Source organism: Pseudophryne corroboree, chromosome 9 (genome assembly GCF_028390025.1).
Source record: "Pseudophryne corroboree isolate aPseCor3 chromosome 9, aPseCor3.hap2, whole genome shotgun sequence".
Classification (NCBI taxonomy): domain Eukaryota; kingdom Metazoa; phylum Chordata; class Amphibia; order Anura; family Myobatrachidae; genus Pseudophryne; species Pseudophryne corroboree.
This window is the reverse complement of record NC_086452.1, coordinates 24114546-24137430: the sequence shown is the minus strand read 5'-3', so window position 1 is coordinate 24137430 and position 22885 is coordinate 24114546. Positions and strand designations below refer to the sequence as shown.

General features: G+C 49.0%; 1 protein-coding gene across 4 annotated transcripts; it reads right to left on the bottom strand.

Annotated features, from left to right (window-relative positions):
- Positions 1–4483: 4483 nt before the first annotated feature.
- Positions 4484–21604, bottom strand: LOC134957292 (quinone oxidoreductase-like). Of its 4 annotated transcripts, none has more exons than XM_063939069.1 (10): positions 21515–21604; positions 19522–19681; positions 19212–19332; positions 18427–18579; positions 11771–11934; positions 10163–10214; positions 9159–9308; positions 8170–8271; positions 7878–7973; positions 4484–4843 (listed from the first exon to the last, which is right to left on the bottom strand). In XM_063939069.1, the coding sequence occupies exons 3-10, from the start codon at positions 19320–19322 to the stop codon at positions 4682–4684; spliced, it is 990 nt and encodes a 329-aa protein (XP_063795139.1). In that variant the 5' UTR covers positions 19323–19332; positions 19522–19681; positions 21515–21604; the 3' UTR covers positions 4484–4681. The 4 variants fall into 4 exon arrangements, with proteins under 4 accessions (XP_063795139.1, XP_063795138.1, XP_063795141.1 ...); XM_063939068.1 differs by having other exon boundaries at positions 19560–19681; XM_063939071.1 differs by lacking the exon at positions 9159–9308 and having other exon boundaries at positions 19560–19681.
- Positions 21605–22885: the final 1281 nt, after the last annotated feature.

Genomic DNA, 22885 nt, shown 5'->3' with positions numbered 1-22885 from the left:
TCAAGGAGTCTGCATACCAGGCCCGTCGAGGCCAATCTTGAGCAATTAGGATTGCCTGAACTCTGTACTTTTTAGTCTTTTTAGAACTCTTGGAATGAGAGGAATAGGAGGAAAGAGGTACATGAACTGGTAAGTCCACTGCGTCGTCAGAGCGTCCACCACTATCGCCTGCGGGTCCCTCATCCTGGAACAGTAATGACTCAGCTTCGTGTTGAGACGGGAAGCCATCAGGTCTATTTGTGGACAACCCCAACGGTGAATCAGTTGTTGAAATACTTGAGGGTGAAGGCCCCATTCCCCCATATGGAGGTCATGCCTGCTTAGGAAGTCCGCTTCCTAGTTGTCCACTCCCGAAATAAATATGGCTGAGATGGACCTTGCATTGGCATCCGCCCAGAGGAGTATTCTTGACACCTCTCGCATTGCGGCTCTGTTTCTTGTTCCTCCTTGTCGGTTGATATACGCCACTTAAGTGGCATTGTCCGACTGCACCTGTATGGCCTGATTCCGAAGGAGGTATGAGGCCTGCAGGAGAGCATTGTAAATTGCCCTGAGTTCCAGGATGTTGATTGGAAGTGCAGATTCCTGATTCGATCACTTCCCCTGAAACTGGGTCCCCTGGGTCACAGCACCCCAATCCCGGAGGCTGGCATCTGTTGTTAGCAGAGTCCAAGACTGGGTATTGAAACTCCGACCCTCCACAAGATGGGAAACTTGTAGCCACCATAACAGGGAGATCTGTGCTGTCGGGAACAAAGTTATACTCTGGTGCATGTGCAGGTGAGATCCTGACCACTTGTCCAGCAGATCCAACTGGAACGGTCGTGCATGGAACCTGCCGTACGGAATTGCCTCGTAAGAGCCTACCATTTTTCCCAGCAATCGAATGCAAAGATGAACAGAGATCTTGCGTGGTTTTAGCACCAAGCGGACCATACACTGAATAGTCAAGGCCTTGTCCAATGGAAGGTATACCTTCTGAGACACTGTATACAGGATCATCACCAGGAACTGAATTCTCTGAGACGGTTCCAGGTGCGATTTCCGGAAATTTAGGATCCATCCGTGATCCGTAAGCAGACAAGTAGTCAAGTCGATGCTGTGTAGCAGCCGGTCCCTGGAAGCCGCCTTCATCAGGAGATCCTCCAGGCACGGGACTATGTTGATGCCCATCATGCCTAATTGCAGCATCATCTCTGCCGTGACTTTTGTGAATACTCTTGGGGCTGTAGAGAGACCAAAGGATAAGGCCTGAAACTGGAAATGTTGGTCCAGTACAGCGAACCGGAGGAACGCTTGATGAGGGGGCCATATTGGGATATGCAGGTATGCATCCTTGATATCCAGGGATACTAGAAACTCCCTCTCCTCCAGACTTGATATCACTGCTCTTAGTGATTCCAACTTGAATTTGAATACTCGAAGATAAGGGTTCAGGGACTTGAGGTTCAAGATCGGCCATACAGAGCCGTCCGGCTTCGGAACTACAAAGAGACTTGAATAAAATCCCTTTGTGTGTAGCGGAGGAGGTACTGGAACAATAACTCCTGTTGAAAGCAGTTTTTGAACTGCCTCTTGCAAGGTGACTCTTGCTACAGGTGAAGCTGGTTAGCCTGACCTGAAGAATCTGAGAGGAGGAAGTTCCTGGAATTCCAGCCGGTATCCTTGGGATATGAATTCCCTCACCCAAGGAACCCGGCAGGACTCTGCCCATATGTGGGCGAAGTGTTGAAGGTGAGCACCTACCTGAAAGTCGCCTTGCTGCTAGGGCCAACCGTCACACGGAGGGAGGGCTTCATGGAAGAGGATCCAGGGGCCTGGTCCGAAGTTCCAGCAGCTGCTGATTTACGGGACTTACAGCGAGTTCCTCTAGCAGCATTGAAGGCACCTCTGGCTTTGCCTCTGAATCTGGCCACCGGAAGGACTGCAGAGAGGGCCCAGGATAGGGACATCTAGCAGGTGGCGCAGCAGATAGCAGATATGTAGATTTACCTGCAGTCGCCTGAGATATCAGTTTTTCCCCAAACAAGGCATCACCTGTAAAAGGAAGGTTCTCTACACCTTTCTTAGAATACGCATCTGCTGACCATTGTCACAGCCACAGGGCTCTGCGAGTCGATACTGCCACAGCATCGGTACGGTCATTAATGATACTCAGTTCCTTCACAACCTCACTCATGAAGTTTGCAGCATCTTGGATATGTTGTAGCAATGTAACTATCTCATCTTGAGGTAGTGTAAGCAGTCCTTTCAAAATACCATCAGAGCATTTTACCATGGCTCTAGAAATCCAGCCGCAAACTATGGTAGGGCGTTGGGCCTGCTGCAGTATAAACTGACTTGAGAGTGGTCTCAATATTACGATCAGCTGGGTCTTTGAGGGAAATAGCCCCAGGTACAGGTAGTACAATTTTACGTGACAGTCTGGACACAGACATATCCACTGTTGGAGGGTTTTCCCAGACTTTCCTATCCTCGGCAGGGAAAGGAAAGGAATTTAGTACCCGTTTAGGTGTAATTTTTGTCAGGATTTATCCATGCTGCCTTTGAAAGGGAATCTAATTCCTTAGAAACAGAGAAGGTTGCAGGGGACTTTTGTTAAAAAACAATTCCTCTGCTGGTTCTGCTTCCTTATCTGGAATATTGAGGACCTCTTTAATAGCATAAATTAGGGCCTCAACTCCCGAGGACAGAGAATTATCCTCGTCCACCTCTAATTCTCCCTCATCCAACGCTGGTAATTCAGAATCAGAGTCAGACTACAATATCTGTGGGAGAGTGCGTTTATGAGAGACCAACAGGGGGGGCTGAAGAGCCTGTCTGTGGTCGGCATCAGCCAACATGAAAGTGTCCATAGACTGTTTCAGGGTTTGCCTTTCTTACTTAGCCGTAACTAACTCTGAATTTATGTTAGTAATCATTGTTTTAAATGATTCCATCCACTCAGGTTCCTGTATATTACTACCCTGTGAAAGTAGTGAGCATTGGGTACACAGCAGAGACCCCTGTGAGGAAGGTGTAAACCTAGCCTTGCATGAAGTACACACAGACTTATTAGCAGACATGCTTTAGCAGAAAACAGAGTTAAGTAGGAAACACAGGGCCTAATTCAGACCTGATCGTAAATTTAGCACATCTAGGATCAGCCACCCTGACGTGGGGGGACGCCCAGCACAGGGCTAGTCCGCCCCGCATGACAGGCCCTCCGCCCCCGCCGCACATGTACAAAAACATCGCACAGCGGCGATGCTTTTGTACTTGACGAGTAGCACCCTACCAGCGCAGCTCCTGCACGCTGGCAGGGATCTACTCATCGCAGTCTGGGTCACAGCGGCTGCATGTGATGTCACGCAGCCGCCACGACCCGCCCCCCCCCCCCCCCGCATGGTCCAGGCACGCCTGCGTTGGCCGGACCGCGCCCCCAAAACGGCGGAGAGGCGACTGCAGGGCTGATGTGGGCGTCGGCTGTCTGGCATGCGCCGGCGCTGTGCAAAAACGCAGAGCAGCGATCAGGTCTGAATTAGGCCCAATGTGCAGTTATAGTGAGACAGGACACTTATTCCAGGCAACCCTGAATGGAGTGACACAGAGAGGAATGGGACCAGCACACAGAGCAGCGCTCCGCTGGGTATCTCTTATGTGTAATTTACCTCACAGTGGTGTAACCGCTGACTATACGCTGCCCCCTTCTCTATAACCGCCTGGTAGCAGTACAATTGGTGAGTCAGTGGGTCCTGTGGAGGAGCAGTCTAAGCGTGCAGCCTTTACACAGCAGCAGCAGGAAATAGCGCCTTTGAGCTTCTGGTCCCGCTCTCCGGGAAGCCCCGCCCCCTTAATGGCGCGCGGTCCCTCTGATTTATTTATACTGGCTATCTCCATTTGTGTAAAAAAAGAGTGCGCAAACCCTTTTTTTTGTATAATGCCAGTGTGGGTACACAGCGGGCACTGCAGCCCGTAGCCGGGTGATCACTGCCCCTTCATGAGGGCAGTGGCGGCACGCTGCTGGTGTGGGCTCACAACCTGGGAATGTGAGAAACAGCGCCTCAGGAGCTCAGTGTCCTGTCAGTGGGGATACGAACCATTAACTCTGAGGAAGTTGGTTCGGTCCCCCTCCTAAGTCCCACGACGCAGGCAGACTAGTTGCCGGTGCTGCCTGAAAATAACAAACTAAAATAAATATCTGAAAAAAACTCGGGAGAGCAACAGAATGCACCCGGCTCCTAGGGCACATTTTACTAAACTAAGTCTGCAGGAGGGGAGGAGCCAGCACACACTATTCATTTCTTAAAGTGCCAGGCTCCAATAGATCTATACCCCATGGTAATCTACAATTCCCCGTATCCACTAGGACGTTAGAGAAATACAGAGGCATTATGGCACCATCACAGGACAGAACGCAGGCATAACCTCACATAACGCAGCAGCCAGTGATGTATGATAGTTACAGTGTCGCTATGGAGAATTCATTAATAACAAAAATATGTAGATAAGAAATGGATTCAGGTTTATTTCTCACATGTAAGAGGGAACCCAGTATTTTATCAAACATTTTAGGAGGTTAATATACAAGCACCAGGTTCCTTTCTACAGGCCCGGTGTTTCATTAATGGATCATAAGTGCTCAATGTTTTGTTTTTATCTTACTAAATACCCCCATTGCAGCCCTCCGCTTGTGATCCGCTTAGAGCACAAAGACCATCTTTCCGGTGGCTCCGCTACTCTGTATGATGTCCTCATGGGCCTGAGGGGCTTTCTCCAGGGGATACTCAGGGCCAATCAGTGGATTCAGCCAGCCAGCCTCCATGCCCCCAATCAGCGCTGCCCCAGCCTCCTTCCAGTCCTCCTAAAAAGACAGAAATTATATGTTTATATTATATACACACTTACATAAAAGAAAATGTCAGACAGAGAGGGGGGTTCCCCCCCCCCCCCCCCCTTCCCCCTTTGGTGTGTCCCCAGCAAACTAAAAATTACCTGTAACCATACCTGAACCTTTCAGGTAATAGAAATTCAGAGAATTGGTCACACATGTTTGCAAACGCATGTTTAGATTGAAAAAGCAACCCCCCCCCCCCCCCCCTCTGTCTGTTGTTTGTCTGTGACCCCTCACAGACAAAAGGAGGCCCTTTCTAGCACCTGATATATAATTATCTCCAGGAATGATAGAGCCCTCTGTCTGGATGTGTTTCAGTAATAGCCTTTATGATGAGGACATACTGTAGACAAATCACATGGCCCTGTGTGGGCACTGCTATTATGTAGTGTTAGGACTGCTAATATCAGAGAAGCCGTGAAGTGGCTCAGCAGCTAAACATGCGTTTGCAAACATGTGTGACCAATTCTCTGAATTCCTATTACCAGATAAGTTCAGGTATGGTTACAGGTTACAGGGGGGGAGGGGGGGAGGAAGCACCTCCCTCTCTGTCTGCTGTTTGACTGTGACCCCTCCCCCTTTCTAGCACCTGATATATAATTATCTCCAGGAATGAACGAGCAACTGCCACTGTTTGTCTGTTTATAAAAGAAAACGTACAATCTATTAAAAGTAAAAACAAAATATATATTGTAATCTATGAATCAGTAGGACCATCATTAAATTCTCTACACCTCGGTGGATGGTCATGCAGAAACCTACATTGCTGTTCTCAATTGTCTCATAGCCCCACTCCTGTGGCCACCCGTCTACCCTCCAGGAAATGAAGGTACAGGAGCCAGCTGAATGATCTACAGTACATTCATACTGCAGACCGCAATGCCTCTATGCGACCATGCAGCCCCTATCAATACACTTTGCTTCACGCCCATCACCATTACCAATGCACACTTATAGACATGGGTGGTCATTCAGACCTGATCGCACGCTAGGTTTTTTTGCTGCGCTGCAATCAGGTCAGAACTGCGCATGCGTATGCACTCCAGGCAGGCGCGTCGTACGGGTACAAAGCGGATCGTTGCTGAGCGATGGATTTAATGAAGAATCCATTTGCACAGCCGATCGCAAGGAGATTGACAGGAAGAAGGCGTTTGTGGGTGTCAACTGACCGTTTTCTGGGAGTGTTTGGAAAAACGCAGGCGTGTCCAAGCGTTTGCAGGGCGGGTGTCTGACGTCAGTTCCGGCCCCGGACAGGCTGAAGTGATCGCAGTGGCTGAGTAAGTTCTGGGCAACTCAGAAACTGCACAAAACTTTTTTGTACCGCTCGGCTGCGCATGTGATCGCACACTTGCAAAGCTAAAATACACTCCCCTATAGGCGGCGACTATCTGATTGCAGCGCAGCAAAAAATAGCTAGCGAGCGATCAGGTCTGAATTAGGCCCATGGTGCAGTAGCCTCTAATGGGTCCTGTAGCCAAAGATCTGGGGCAAGTGGAGTGAAATCTCTGTTCCTCTTGTGAACAGTACAAATGCACCACTGGGGTGAGCAAACAAAACGATACTTCAGGGATAGTGTCGGGAGACTCCAGTGTAAAGGTCTCCCCCTCCCCGCATTACAGCAAAGAGGAGTCTGAAGGATCCTTGTCCCATGGAAGTCTTATGTCCCAGAAGCTGGTGACCTCAACTGCTAGTTTGTGTCCAAGCCTGGCGACATACGCAGACACTCATCCTGAGTGGTAAATATATACTACAGACCCGGTGTACAATTCATAGTTTGTAACTGTATATCCAGTACATAGATATTCTGTATATTTATATTTTTTATTTATATGTTCTGCAAGTCCTGCTTTGTTTCTCGGTTTTGTATGGAAGGCGATAATATCCCTTATTCTCATTATTTACAGTTATGTGCAGCAGTTCGTATTTGGGCTTTTCGTCTATGTTATATTTCTCACAGGTAGTTGGGAAGCGCCCCCTACTGCCTATTACTATTTAGCGATCTGTCCTACAAAGACAACTTATGTTTTTCAAATTACAATTTTTGCAATTAAACAAAACATAAATAAATAAGCAAGGCCAGAAAATATTAAGCATTAAGGTGGGTACACACGTACCGATAAAATTAACGACGTCGCTCATTTTCCCCCTTCCCGAGCGACGTCGTTCACTTTCTCGGCAAGTGTGTATGCCGGCAATGACGACCGATATGCGGCACTGCAGGTTGTTAATGACCCTCGGTGTCTGCGGTGCATGCATGCTCAGTCTGGACTGTCGTCCAGGAGCTGCCTGCATGGTCCGGCTGCAGCGTGACGCCACTGAGTGATATTAATAGTCATGTCGCTCAGTGGTGGTCATTCCGAGTTGATCGCTCGCTAGCAGTTTTTAGCAGCCGTGCAAACGCTATGCCGCCGCCCTCTGGGAGTGTATTTTAGCTTAGCAGAAGTGCGAACGAAAGGATCGCAGAGCGGCTACAAAATAATTTTGAGCAGTTTCAGAATAGCTCGAGACCTACTCAGCGCTTGCGATCACTTCAGACTGTTTAGTTCCTGATCACAAACACGCCCTGCGTTCGGCCAGCCAAGCCTGCGTTTTTCCGGGCACGCCTGCGTTTTCTCGATCACTCCCTGAAAACGGTCAGTTGACACCCAGAAACGCCCTCTTCCTGTCACTCTGCGGCCAGCACTGCGACTGAAAAGCTGCGCTAGACTCCGTGTGAAACTACATCTTACGTTGTAATATTACTTCGCGCGTGCGCATTGCACCGCATACGCATGCGCAGAAGTGACGTTTTTTGCCTCATCGCTGCACAGCGAACGAATGCAGCTAGTGAACAACTCGGAATGACCCCCAGTGTGTACAGGCGGCAGCCGACTGCCCGGCCCGGGAGGGGAAACACTAGACGATGTCGCTCATAGAGCACGTCGCCTAGTGTGTATGTTCCTTTAGACAAGACTCAGTCTAGGACGTAATCCTACATTCCATATTCCTTGTTACACATCATTACCTTAGTGGAGCTGAACAGGGAAACTCCGATTATACTGGATTCTTTGGCCATTGTGTCTCTTGGGTTTATTTCAATGGAACCTCTGCAGCCAATAATCTGGGGTAAAGGAGACAGCGCAGTCAGTGTGAGCATTATGGGTAAAATCAGCGTCTGGGGTGGGTGCTGTCATCAGATGGAGGAAGTCAGGAGGAATAAGTAGAAGTGGGAAGGGGGGCAGGATGACATCAGAGTACCTGTGAGCTCAGGGGGGGGGTGGGGTGGTAGGGGGGTGTACATCAGTGCTGCTACTTACTATCACTCTGCCGCCAGTTGACAGAAGTTTCAGGTCATTACTGAGGTTGACGTTGGACAACATCTCTAATACAATATTAATTCCCTCTCCTCCGGCAGCCTCCTACATATAATAACAGAGCACGATTAGCTATATAAGCCACTATTATTACAGAACATCAGTTTATTTTTTTTTATTGTCTCTCGACTCATTTATATGGCGCCAGAAGGGCTCCGCAGCGCCTTACATAGTGCATAAAAAGCAGTGTAAACAAAACAAAAAAGGGCATAGGTCTTACAGTACAAAACATTCCAAAACACGAGATACAAGCTTTATACTGAACGGGGCTGATTCTAGACCTTGTGGCGCCCAGGGCAAAAGTTTCCTTTGGCGCTGGCGCCGCCCCCCCCGGCAGGCAAAACAGGGTTAGTGCATGCCGTAGGCGCGCGTAAAAAATAGGGGTGTGGCTTCATGAGGAAGGGGCGTGGTCAGTTATGCCCCCTGTAGCCGTTCCCTTAGTAATTGTCCTCCCTGTAGCTGTGCCCCCAGTACTGTGCCTCTTGTAGCTATGCCCTCAGTACTGTGCCCCCTGTAGCTCTGCCGCTAGCAGTGCCGCGTACCCCAAAAAATTAAAAAATACTCACCATCCCTGCTCCTGCTTCCCGACCGCTGCTGCTGTCCTCCGTCTCCGGACGCCGGCGCCGCTCCTCGGATCTATGGGAGAGACGTCATGACGTCTCTCCCATAGCACCGCATAGAAACTAGAGGTCAATTATGACCTCTAACGTCTATGGCCGCTCCCACTATGCTGTGCGGTGCGCGATGACGTAATCGCACACCGCAGGGCACCAACAACTGGCATTGTACTAGTACCAGTAGCGGATCTTGCCAGCAGACAGCTGTTACATGGAATATACTATAAGTATGTGACTTATGGAAATATACACATGACCTAATTATCATAATGCGCCATTATCCAGCATTATGGGACAAGACGGGAAGGACGTTACCTGGATCTTCTCAATGTAATCTCTCTCTCTGTGGTTGAACACTTTGTGGGCCCCATTTTGCAAGACAATATTTGATCCCTCGGCGCTCCCTGCTGTCCCAAACACCTTGAAGCCATAGGCTCTGGCAATCTGACAAGCCGCGATCCCCACCTATAGGGGAGATAGGACAGGGGGTAAACGCACAAGCTGCCATACTGCAGCCCATTACCTACATGCCCACAACATGGCTGCCTGAATTAGAGGATCATGTGATGGCGCCATTTCCTGGAGAATGAATGCACAGCTATCTCATGCATGCTGGTTGAGCCACCAAAATGGCTGCCTCCATGCTCAACATTCCCAATTACTAATATTTAGTAGACATTAAAGCGAGAAGACCGGGATCCTAGAGTCAAGATTAAAAGAATAATTCAAGGGGACCATTTATCAAAAAGTGATAAAACTCATTGCGTATGATAAATGGTGCTCCCTCCAATCAGCTCCCAACTGTCATTTTTCAAACACATGACAGTTGGGAGCTGATTGGCTGGAGCACCAATTATCATACACAACAACTTTTATTTTTCATTCATAAATGGGCCCCCATGTATCTAAGGGGTTCTGGGGCACAAATGTAAAAAGCATGTCAAACACAGGAGAGGGTTCTACGCGCACAAACCCCCAATAATGATGTCTGTACATGTAGGGGAACCCAAATGTAAAAAGAGGAGAGTCCAGATCTCCCGCAACTTGTGTCAAATAAAATGTAAATGTAAATAAAAGTATTCAACCTAATCATCAATCACAGAACAATATTAAGAACACAAGATGTACTGTATGCATTTCTGCTGTAACTTTGGGATAATTCTGTAAGGTGTGGGAACATTTTAATTAACAGCATTCAGTAGAATATGGTACAAAGCAACGACGTCCTATGAAAATGAATAGGATCCATACTATGCTCCAATACCAGGTACTGATACTAACGGCAAAGCTGCGGCTGTCACATTCACCGCGTTACTTACTCCTCCGCTGGCACCGTGTATGAGAACCACCTCCCCGGCTCTGCCGCGCGCTCTGTATAACAGAAGGAGACATAACACAGTCAGCAGCATCATGTAGCTCTGTATGGAAGGAAGCTAGAGATTTTATTTACAGAATAATTTCCAATTCTACTATAGGAAGCCATCGCTCTCATCTCTGCAGTTTTCTTTTCCCATTTAAGGCGGACAGTTAATTGGCAATAACGCATGAAGTGTACAGGCCTGATCACAGACATCAGTCAGATGTCGCCCAAAGCAGATTACGCAATCAAATGGCGCCACAACGGGCAGCGTATGGATCGCACTACTGGTGCTGTGTCAGAGCCGGCTATGGGAGCTGAATGGACAGACCTGTCAGACTTGGGGACGCATGTGACCAGATCTAGCTGCTCATTAGTAGATCCACATTTAGGAGTGTATTTACTAAGTGGCAAAACCTGGTGTGTTTTACTTTTATTATTATTATTAGAATTACTGCAGCTTTAAATCCAGTGGCCAGAGCCGCCAACAAGCAGAGTTTTTGAGAAATTGACACCTAGGGATATATTTACTATCCATCGGTATGTGAAGGCCGCCAATCATCCGAGTCTTTGACCGATGAATATAGTGACCGCAGCAATAAATGCTAAACCGGGTTGGAGAACCAACCGGTAGATTTACTAAAGCATCTAAAAACAAAAAAGTTGAGATTCTGTCTATCATTTTATAGCACGCACCCACCCACCGTCACCTCCTCACTGTGTGACCAGCGGCTCTGCGCATGCCTGACATCAGGTCACACCTGTGCAGAATCCAGCAACGGCGATGACAGGTAACGCTGCTGCAGTGATAATGATCACGGGGACAGCTGCATTTTTGGGGCAGCTGTCCCTGCACTGGAGTAATCCTGAATGGCTCCAGTAATGAGTACCCCATGTTACAACGCACAGCGAGCTGGCTACTTAAACATTGGGGGCCATCCAAGGAATAAGCCACCGTGAGATAATGCAGCAGATTTCACTGATCTGCCGTTTCAACCTGTATAACCAGCAAAGCTAGGAGTGTAAATTAGTGCAGGATCAGCCAGTTACACTACACAAGCGCTGGACATCTATGGCGCGGACGCAGGAATAAAAAGAATACACCATTACTGACACTCTTGTATTTTCCCTTATATTATATGGATTTGGTAACTTCTACCTTACAGCAGTTTCACAAAGTCTCTCTTTTCCTTTGTAACTTTAGCAGTTTCACAGCGGCATCCTCACATGCGCTACACAAAATAAAGGTAATAACAGACTATGGTGCCTAAATTAGGGCGACGTACAGCCAGTGTTTGGCAGCCATCGTGTGATCTAAGCAGATGGGCCCAGAAGGAACAGGATGATAAATATGCATCTCTGCCCCTGTATGCTGTAGACGCTGTGAGTGGGCATCTCAGTCCTTCCATATTTGGATGCGCCGATGTACACCAGAGAAGGGCTTTGTAGCAAAGGAAGATACATTTGCGTCTGACTCAGAATCAGACCGCGTATATCCACCTTAAGACAGAGGTAACGGCTCATATAAATATCCATAGAAACAACGCAATCAGACATTCCTATAACTGACTTGGTAAAGAGCGCCCGGTAGGCGGTGAAGTACGGAGCAGATATGGCGGCTCCTTGTTTATAGTTCAGCTTCTCAGGCAGAGGGAAAACCGTATCTTCAGCCGCCACAGTGTATTCCGCGTACCCGCCTGTGATGGTCCCCGTGGTGAACACACGATCGCCTTTCTGTACAAAGTCAAATGAACACAATTTACAGTAATCCTCGTCATTCAGCGTCAGAAATGAAGTTATTGTTGAGGACACACCGGGATTTGGTTTGGGATTAGGAATAACAGTAAAATGATTGGTGTTTTGCCAGATTTGGGGTCTAGGGAATTCTAAGAATTTAGCCAACCAAACACAAATCCTGATTTTTCGGCTTAAGTGATAAAAATAAGATTTTACTTACCGATAAATCTATTTCTCGTAGTCCGTAGTGGATGCTGGGACTCCGTCAGGACCATGGGGAATAGCGGCTCCGCAGGAGACAGGGCACAAAATTTAAAAGTTTGACCACTAGGTGGTGTGTACTGGCTCCTCCCCCTATGACCCTCCTCCAAGCCTCAGTTAGGATACTGTGCCCGGACGAGCGTACACAATAAGGAAGGATTTTGAATCCCGGGTAAGACTCATACCAGCCACACCAATCACACCGTACAACTTGTGATCTGAACCCAGTTAACAGTATGACAAACGTAGGAGCCTCTGAACAGACGGCTCACAACAATAACAACCCGATTTTTTTGTAACAATAACTATGTACAAGTATTGCAGACAATCCGCACTTGGGATGGGCGCCCAGCATCCACTACGGACTACGAGAAATAGATTTATCGGTAAGTAAAATCTTATTTTCTCTGACGTCCTAGTGGATGCTGGGACTCCGTCAGGACCATGGGGGTTATACCAAAGCTCCCAAACGGGCGGGAGAGTGCGGATGACTCTGCAGCACCGAATGAGAGAACTCCAGGTCCTCCTTAGCCAGGGTATCAAATTTGTAGAATTTTACAAACGTGTTCTCCCCTGACCACGTAGCTGCTCGGCAGAGTTGTAATGCCGAGACCCCTCGGGCAGCCGCCCAAGATGAGCCCACCTTCCTTGTGGAATGGGCCTTGACAGATTTAGGCTGTGGCAGGCCTGCCACAGAATGTGCAAGTTGAATTGTGCTACAAATCCAACGAGCAATCGTCTGCTTAGAAGCAGGAGCACCCAGCTTGTTGGGTGCATACAGTATAAACAGCGAGTCAGATTTTCTGACTCCAGCCGTCCTTGAAATATATATTTTCAATGCACTGACAACGTCCAGCAACTTGGAATCCTCCAAATCGCTAGTAGCCGCAGGCACCACAATAGGCTGGTTCAGGTGAAACGCTGAAACCACCTTAGGCAGAAAGTGAGGACGCGTCCGCAGTTCTGCCCTGTCCGAATGGAAAATCAGATATGGGCTTTTATACGATAAAGCCGCCAATTCTGACACTCTCCTGGCTGAAGCCAGGGCCAGTAGCATGGTTACTTTCCATGTAAGATATTTCAAATCCACCGATTTGAGTGGCTCAAACCAATGGGATTTGAGAAAATCCAAAACTACATTAAGATCCCACGGTGCCACTGGGGGCACAACCGGGGGCTGTATATGTAGTACTCCTTTTACAAAAGTCTGGACTTCAGGAACTGAAGCCAATTCTTTCTGGAAGAAAATCGACAGGGCCGAAATTTGAACCTTAATGGACCCTAATTTGAGGCCCATAGACAATCCTATTTGCAGGAAATGTAGGAATCGACCCAGTTGAAATTCCTCCGTCGGGGCCTTCCTGGCCTCACACCACGCAACATATTTTCTCCAAATGCGGTGATAATGTTGTGCAGTCACCTCCTTCCTGGCTTTTACCAGGGTAGGGATGACCTCTTCCGGAATGCCTTTTTCCCCTTAGGATTCGGCGTTCAACCGCCATGCCGTCAAACGCAGCCGCGGTAAGTCTTGGAATAGACACGGTCCCTGCTGAAGCAGGTCCCGTCTTAGAGGTAGAGGCCACGGATCTTCCGTGAGCATCTCCTGAAGTTCCGGGTACCAAGTTCTTCTTGGCCAATCCGGAGCCACGAGTATCGTTCTTACTCCCCTTTGCCGTATAATTCTCAGTACTTTTGGTATGAGAGGCAGAGGAGGAAACACATACACTGACTGGTACACCCATGGTGTTACCAGAGCGTCTACAGCTATTGCCTGAGGGTCTCTTGACCTGGCGCAATACCTGTCCAGTTTTTTGTTGAGGCGGGACGCCATCATGTCCACCATTGGTCTTTCCCAATGGACCACAATCATGTGGAAGACTTCTGGATGAAGTCCCCACTCTCCCGGGTGCAGATCGTGTCTGCTGAGGAAGTCTGCTTCCCAGTTGTCCACTCCCGGGATGAACACAGCTGACAGTGCTAACACATGATTTTCTGCCCAGCGGAGAATCCTTGCAGCTTCTGCCATTGCCCTCCTGCTTCTTGTGCCGCCCTGTCTGTTTACGTGGGCGACTGCCGTGATGTTGTCCGACTGAATCAACACCGGCTGACCCTGAAGCAGAGGTTTTGCCAGGCTTAGAGCATTGTAGATTGCTCTTAGCTCCAGTATATTTATGTGAAGAGACGTCTCCAGGCTTGACTCGTGCATGGAATCTGCCGAATGGAATCGCTTCGTAAGAAGCTACCATTTTTCCCAGGACTCTTGTGCATTGATGCACAGATACTTTTCCTGGTTTTAGGAGGTTCCTGACTAGATCGGATAACTCCCTGGCTTTCTCCTCCGGAAGAAATACCTTTTTCTGAACAGTGTCCAGAATCATCCCTAGGAACAACAGACGTGTCGTCGGGATCAGTTGGGATTTTGGAAAATTCAGAATCCACCCGTGTTGTTGGAGCACTACTTGGGTTAGTGCTACTCCGACCTCCAGCTGTTCTCTGGATCTTGCCCTTATCAGGAGATCGTCCAAGTAAGGGATAATTAAGACGCCTTCTCTTCGAAGAAGGATCATCATTTCGGCCATTACCTTGGTAAAGACCCGGGGTGCCGTGGACAATCCAAACGGCAGCGTCTGAAACTGATAATGACAGTTTTGGACCACGAACCTGAGGTACCCTTGGTGTGAAGGACAAATTGGAACATGAAGGTAAGCATCCTTGATGTCCAAGGACACCATAAAATCCCCTTCTTCCAGATTCGCTATCACTGCTCTGAGTGACTCCATCTTGAACTTGAATTTTTGTATGTACAGGTTCAGAGATTTTAGATTTAGAATCGGTCTTACAGAGCCGTCCGGCTTCGGTACCACAAATAGCGTGGAGTAATACCCCTGTCCCTGTTGTAGGAGGGGTACCTTGACTATCACCTGCTGAGAATACAGCTTGTGAATGGCCTCCAATACCGTCGCCCTGTCGGAGGGAGACGTTGGCAAAGCAGACTTTAGGAAACGGCGAGGAGGGGACTTCTCGAATTCCAACCTGTAACCCTGAGATACTACCTGCAGGATCCAGGGGTCCACCTGCGAGTGAGCCCACTGTGCGCTGAAATGTTTGAGGCGACCCCCCACCGCCCCTGAGTCTGCTTGTAAGGTCCCAGCGTCATGCTGACGCCTTTGTAGAAGCCGGGGAGGGCTTCTGCTCCTGGGAAGGAGCTGCTTGTTGCAGTCTCTTACCCTTTCCTTTGCCTCGGGGCAAATAGGAATGTCCTTTTGCTCGTTTGTTCTTATAGGAACGAAAGGACTGCGGCTGAAAAGCCTGCGGCTTTTTCTGCTGGGAGGTGACCTGGGGTAAAAAGGTGGATTTTCCGGCCGTTGCCGTGGCCACCAGATCCGATAGACCGACCCCAAATAATTCCTCCCCCTTATACGGCAATACTTCCATATGTCGTTTGGAATCCGCATCACCTGACCACTGGCGCGTCCATAAACTTCTTCTGGCAGATATGGACATCGCACTTACTCTTGATGCCAGAGTGCAAATATCTCTCTGTGCATCTCGCATATAAAGAAATGCATCCTTTAACTGCTCTATAGTCAGTAAAATACTGTCCCTATCCAGGGTATCAATATTTTCAGACAGTGACTCCGACCAAGCCACGCCAGCACTGCACATCCAGGCTGAGGCGATTGCTGGTCTCAGTATAACACCCGTATGTGTGTATATACTTTTTAATGTATTCTCCAGCCTCCTATCAGCTGGATCCTTGAGGGCGGCCGTATCAGGAGACGGTAACGCCACTTGCTTTGATAAGCGTGTGAGCGCCTTATCCACCCTAGGAGGTGTTTCCCAGCGCGCCCTAACCTCTGGCGGGAAAGGGTATAATGCCAATAACTTCTTTGAAATTAGCAGTTTTCTATCTGGGGTAACCCACGCTTCATCACACACTTCATTCAGTTCCTCTGATTCAGGAAAAACTATCGGTAGTTTTTTCACACCCCACATAATACCCCTTTTTGTGGTACTTGCAGTATCAGAGATATGCAAAGCCTCCTTCATTGCCGTGATCATATAACGTGTGGCCCTACTGGAAAATACGTTCGTTTCTTCACCGTCGACACTGGATTCAGTGTCAGTGTCTGGGTCTGTGTCGACCGACTGAGGTAAAGGGCGTTTTACAGCCCCTGACGGTGTCTGAGACGCCTGGACAGGTACTAACTGGTTTGCCGGCTGTCTCATGTCGTCAACCGACTTTTGTAGCGTGCTGACACTATCCCGTAATTCCATAAACAAAGCCATCCATTCTGGTGTCGACTCCCTAGGGGGTGACATCACCATTACAGGCAATTGCTCCGAGTCCACGCCAACATCGTCCTCATACATGTCGACACACACGTACCGACACACAGCAGACACACAGGGAATGCTCTGATAGAAGACAGGACCCCACTAGCCCTTTGGGGAGACAGAGGGAGAGTTTGCCAGCACACACCCAAGCGCTATAAATATATATAGGGACAACCTTAATAAGTGTGTTCCCTTTATAGCAGCTCAAATATTATAAATATCGCCAATAAGTGCCCCCCCTCTCTGTTTTTACCCTGTTTCTGTAGTGCAGTGCAGGGGAGAGTCCTGGGAGCCTTCCTCGCAGCGGAGCTGGGCAGGAAAATGGCGCTGTGTGCTGAGGAGAATAGGCCCCGCCCCCTTTTCGGCGGGCTTCTTCTCCCGTTTTTTTTGGAACCTGGCAGGGGTTAAATACATCCATATAGCCCCAGGGGCTATATGTGATATATTTTAGCCAGAATAGGTATATTACATTGCTGTCCAGGGCGCCCCCCCCAGCGCCCTGCACCCTCAGTGACCGCTGGTGTGAAGTGTGCGGAGAGCAATGGCGCACAGCTGCAGTGCTGTGCGCTACCTCATGAAGACTGAGACGTCTTCTGCCGCCGGTTTCTGGACCTCTTCTCTATTCGGCATCTGCAAGGGGGTCGGCGGCGCGGCTCCGGTGACCCATCCAGGCTGTACCTGTGATCGTCCCTCTGGAGCTAGTGTCCAGTAGCCTAAGAAGCAAATCCATCCTGCACGCAGGTGAGTTCACTTCTTCTCCCCTAAGTCCCTCGTTGCAGTGAGCCTGTTGCCAGCAGGACTCACTGAAAATAAAAAACCTAACAAACTTTTTCTAAGCAGCTCTTTAGGAGAGCCACCTAGATTGCACCCTGCTCGGACGGGCACAAAAACCTAACTGAGGCTTGGAGGAGGGTCATAGGGGGAGGAGCCAGTACACACCACCTAGTGGTCAAACTTTTAAATTTTGTGCCCTGTCTCCTGCGGAGCCGCTATTCCCCATGGTCCTGACGGAGTCCCAGCATCCACTAGGACGTCAGAGAAATCTTTATATGTATTTGTGTCGGCATTTGGCGGTAATATGTTATGAAGTGCAGCATGCGGCTGATTCTTACTGTATTGGGTTCATTCTTCATGAGCCCCAATGCAATAAATAAAATGGCAACATTGGGGGTCATTCCGATTTGTTCGCTCGCTAGCAGATTTTAGCAGCATTGCACACGCTAGGCCGCCGCCCTCTGGGAGTGTATCTTAGCATAGCAGAATTGCGAACGAAAGATTAGCAGAATTGCGAATAGAAAATTCTTAGCAGTTTCTGAGTAGCTCGAGACTTACTCCTACACTGCGATCAGCTCAGCCCGTTTCGTTCCTGGTTTGACGTCACAAACACGCACTGCGTTCGGCCAGCCACTCCCCCGTTTCTCCAGACACTCCCGCGTTTTATCATGGCACGCCTGCGTTTTTCCGCACACTCCCAGAAAACGGTCAGTTTCCGCCCAGAAACACCCACTTCCTGTCAATCACTCACCGATCACTTCAACGATGAAAATTCTTAGTTCGGACGTGAGTAAATCTACTAAGTTTTGAGCTAAAATACTTAGCGCATGCGCATTTTCGCCTTAATCGCTCCGTTGCGAAAATCGGCAACGAGCGCACAACTCGGAATGACCCCCATTGTTGTCTGTCACTTGTGTCTTAAAGACTGACTTTAAAACCCAAGACCTCAGTGCTGTGAGGCAGTAATGCTAACCATTACACCATCCGTGCTGCCCTAAAATGCACCATCTCAAATACAGTATGTGCCAGCAGTGACTGATACCAAGTATTATTGTCCACTTCAAAAAAAAAAAAAGTAATAAAAAAAATTGCCCGACATGGAAATGTAACACCTACCTTAAACAAGGTTACATTTTGCCCAACGCCATCCACAACTCCGGCTACGTCAGAGCCAGGGGTGTACGGCAGGTTCGGCTTCCGGGCATAGACACCGGCTCGGATATACGTTTCCACTGGATTCACCCCACACGCGTGAACTCTGATTAAAACCTTTAAAGACAGCAGGGCGAGAAAAGTCTGAGTGTTAATAAAAAAACAAAAACATCTCCCCTGGTCACTAAGAGAGAGGAACCATTGCTCCCTGTACATGTGGGGCCTGGTTCAGATACAAGTGGCTATGAGGATGGATTTGGGCACACAGCGCATGCGTCAAATCAGACTAAAGCGCGCGGACGGAGTTCACTAGTGTTTTTGTATAATGGCCATTTCTTGGTGGGGAGCAGGCACTCACAAGGCGTTGATTCATCTGGTGGAGTGTCATGGGCCGACTTCAGGGTTCGTTCACAGAGCACGGGTAGAGATCGGACCCCTGTTAAAGCCAATCTATTGCACCCACAACGAGGATAGCGTAAGCCCCAACACTAAGAGAGACAGAGGCTGCGGGCGTAAGAACAGTGGTCGGGACGGGCTTCCACGTGCAGCACACATACAGATTTTTAGTGTACATTGGACGTTTCTCACATTGGAATAACAAAGAAAGCAGGTTGCAGCAGCTGTACGGAAAAGAGTGGCCACAGATGGGTCTGACTGAGAATCGGGCAACCATGGCTGGAGCAGAATAGTGCCCACTACACCCATTATCCATAAACAATTCTAGTAATGGTTACGCGAGAGGCCTGTACCTGGTCGTCTCCTGGGGAAGGCAGCGGGACATCTGTGAAGAGTTTAAGAACATCAGGCTTCCCGAATTCCAGCACCCGGATCGCACGCATGACTCTCCCCACTGACGCCATGTTCCTTTATCTGCAACACATATGGGGGGTAAATTTACTAAGATGGGAGTCCTATTTAAGATGGGATGTTGCCCATAGCTATCAATCAGATTCCAGGTATTATCTTCTAGAAGGTGCTAGATAAATGAGAAATGGAATCTGATTGGTTGCTATGGGCAACATCCCATCTTAAATAGAACTCCCATTTTAGTAAATTTACCCCATGATATGTATTTCTGTATGATCAAGAGCTTATACTTATTGTAGATGAGTCTGACCACACAGGGAACCTTCTGATGGGTTCACGCCAACTGGATGCCACTGACAACCAAGATGGATGCAGCTCCGAAAGGGATCATTCTAGACCATCCCCACTCAACCTGAGAACAATTATTTAATAACATTATGGGATTGTACATTGCTGCAGAATATATAGGCACCAGTTAAATAAAAGTATACCAAACAAAATGTCCCTTTCAAGGGTTTACAGGACATCAGTTTCTGAATAAAGGTGGGACATTAATCCCTGCACTGAATAAAGGTGGGGCATTAATCCCTGCACTGAATAACGGTGGGACATTAATCCCTGCACTGAATAAAGGTGGGACATTAATCCCTGCACTGAATAAAGGTGGGACAGTAATCCCTGCACTGAATAACGGTGGGACATTAATCCCTACACTGAATAAAGGTGGGACATTAATCCCTGCACTGAATAAAGGTGGGACATTAATCCCTGCACTGAATAAAGGTGGGACATTAATCCCTGCACTGAATAAAGTTGGGACATTAATCCCTGCACTGAATAAAGGTGGGACATTAATCCCCGCACTGAATAAAGGTGGGACATTAATCCCTGCACTGAATAAAGGTGGGACATTAATCCCTGCACTGAATAAAGTTGGGACATTAATCCCTGCACTGAATAAAGGTGGGACATTAATCCCTGCACTGAATAAAGGTGGGACATTAATCCCTGCACTGAATAAAGTTGGGACATTAATCCCTGCACTGAATAAAGTTGGGACATTAATCCCTGCACTGAATAAAGGTGGGACATTAATCCCTGCACTGAATAAAGTTGGGACATTAATCCCTGCACTGAATAAAGTTGGGACATTAATCCCTGCACTGAATAAAGGTGGGACATTAATCCCCGCACTGAATAAAGGTGGGACATTAATCCCTGCACTGAATAAAGGTGGGACATTAATCCCTGCACTGAATAAAGGTGGGACATTAATCCCCGCACTGAATAAAGGTGGGACATTAATCCCTGCACTGAATAAAGGTGGGACATTAATCCCTGCAGTGTAGGTCATAGCCCCAGAGGATATTGGAGTTTAGACACCACAGGAACCGCTGCCAGTACATGGATTATACATTACAGGTGTTGGACGGAATGTGTGAGAAGTACCAGGTCATGTGCAGCAATTACTGTACTGGGGACACATCCGTAACCCAAATCCACATTATGTGTAAAGGCAGCACATACACACCGGTCATTCCCACCCGCGGCCCAGTGGTTCCAGTCGCGGTTCCCAGCACTTTCCCGTGTTTATTTTGGTTGAAATTTGCCACATTCCAGTTCACACTTCCAGACAGGAGATCAAGGACGCAGCAACATTCTGTGGTGCCCCAAAGCCAAATAAAGCGTATCACACACACAGGAATGTGACATTAGTGATTAGTGACATGTGGTGAAATGTCTGTTACACAAATACACAGCTACTGTCCCCCTATACCTACGTGCTGCACATGGAGGCGGCTCTGCAGTTTATCAACTTGTCATTTATATTCCAGCTAGTGACAATCCCCCCATACCGTACTTGCCTACCTGACCCTCTCCATGAGGGAGAAAATGCTCTGTTCCTGGACATGTATGATTGCCATCACCTGTGGTGAGCTAGGTAATTGATAAGAAAGGTGTTTCACCACAGGTGATGGCAATCATACATTACCAGGAAAGTCCAGGAACAGAGCATTTTCTCCCTCATGGAGAGGGTCAGGTAGGCAAGTATGATACTTGGACCAGCATATGTCAGACTGTCATGACTGTCATGACAGTCATGACAGTCTGACATATGCTGGTCTAAGTGTGACTGGCTGCTATGTAACATGGAACCACTCAGAGACACAGAGGAGAGGGAACATAGATAATATAACATATAATAAGCAGTGTTACATCGTGACCAGCATAGCTGTGCTCTCACCGTGCAGCGGCCGGCGCTAGGACCCTGGCGCACGCTCTTGTACCTCAGGCTCCCGGCTCAACAAGGGGCGTGTCCTGCACCGACGTAAATCTGGGACACAGACGCGGTGGCCGCCATGTTTCTTTCGGGAAACTCCCACACAGCCCATGTGTCGGCTATAGGTTGCCCTGAGTTATCGTACACAATATGGCGGCCCCCATGGTGTGCAGCAGGGATGGGATGTGAGTGCTGTGCCCGGTCCCTGCAGCTTCCCCCGGGGAGACACAGGCTGCTGTGAGCAACAAGGACCGGAGCTCTGTGATGTATGTACCCCCAGCGCAGTGCACACTCACACTCCCAGTAACCCTCCCCCAGCCCAGTGCCCATCACACTCCCAGTAAGCCTCCCTCATCCCAGTGCACACTCACACTACCAGTAACCCTCCCTCATCTCAGTGCACACTCACACTCCCAGTAACCCTCCCCAGCCCAGTGCACACTCACACTCCCAGTAACCCTCCCAGCCCAGTGCGCACTCACACTCCCAGTAACCCCACCCAGCCCAGTGCACACTCACACTCCCAGTAACCCCACCCAGCCCAGTGCACACACACTCCCAGTAACCCCACCCAGCCCAGTGCACACTCACAGTAAACCTCCCCCAGTCCAGTGCACACTCACTCCCAGTAAACCTCCCCCAGCCCAGTGCACACTCACACTCCCAGTAACCCTCCCCCAGCCCAGTGCACACTCACACTCCCAGTAACCCCCCCCCCAGCCCAGTGCACACTCACACTCCCAGTAACCCCCCCCCCCAGTACAGTGCACACTCACACTCCCAGTAACCCCACCCAGCCCAGTGCACACTCACACTCCCAGTAAAACTCCCCCAGCCCAGTGCACACTCACACTCCCAGTAACCCTCCCCCAGTCCAGTGCACACTCACCCTCCCAGTAACCCTCCCCCAGCCCAGTGCACACTCACACTACCAGTAACCCTCCCTCAGCCAGTGCACACTCACACTCCCAGTAACCCTCCCCCAGCCCAGTGCAGACTCACACTCGCAGTAACCCTCCACCAGTCCAGTGCAGACTCACACTCCTAGTAACCCTCCCTCACCCAGTGCATACTCACACTCCCAGTAACCCTCCCCAGCCCAGTGCACTCACACTCCCAGTAACCCTCCCCCAGCCCAGTGCACTCACACTCCCAGTAACCCTCCCCCAGCCCAGTGCACACTTACACTCCCAAGACCCCTCCCTCAGCCCAGTGCACACTCACACACTCAGTAACCCTCCCTCAGTCCAGCACACACACACCAACACACGCAGGGCAGTGATGCCTTGCCCACATCGCATATGCTCTATGGGCACACAATGTTGCAGCACCACC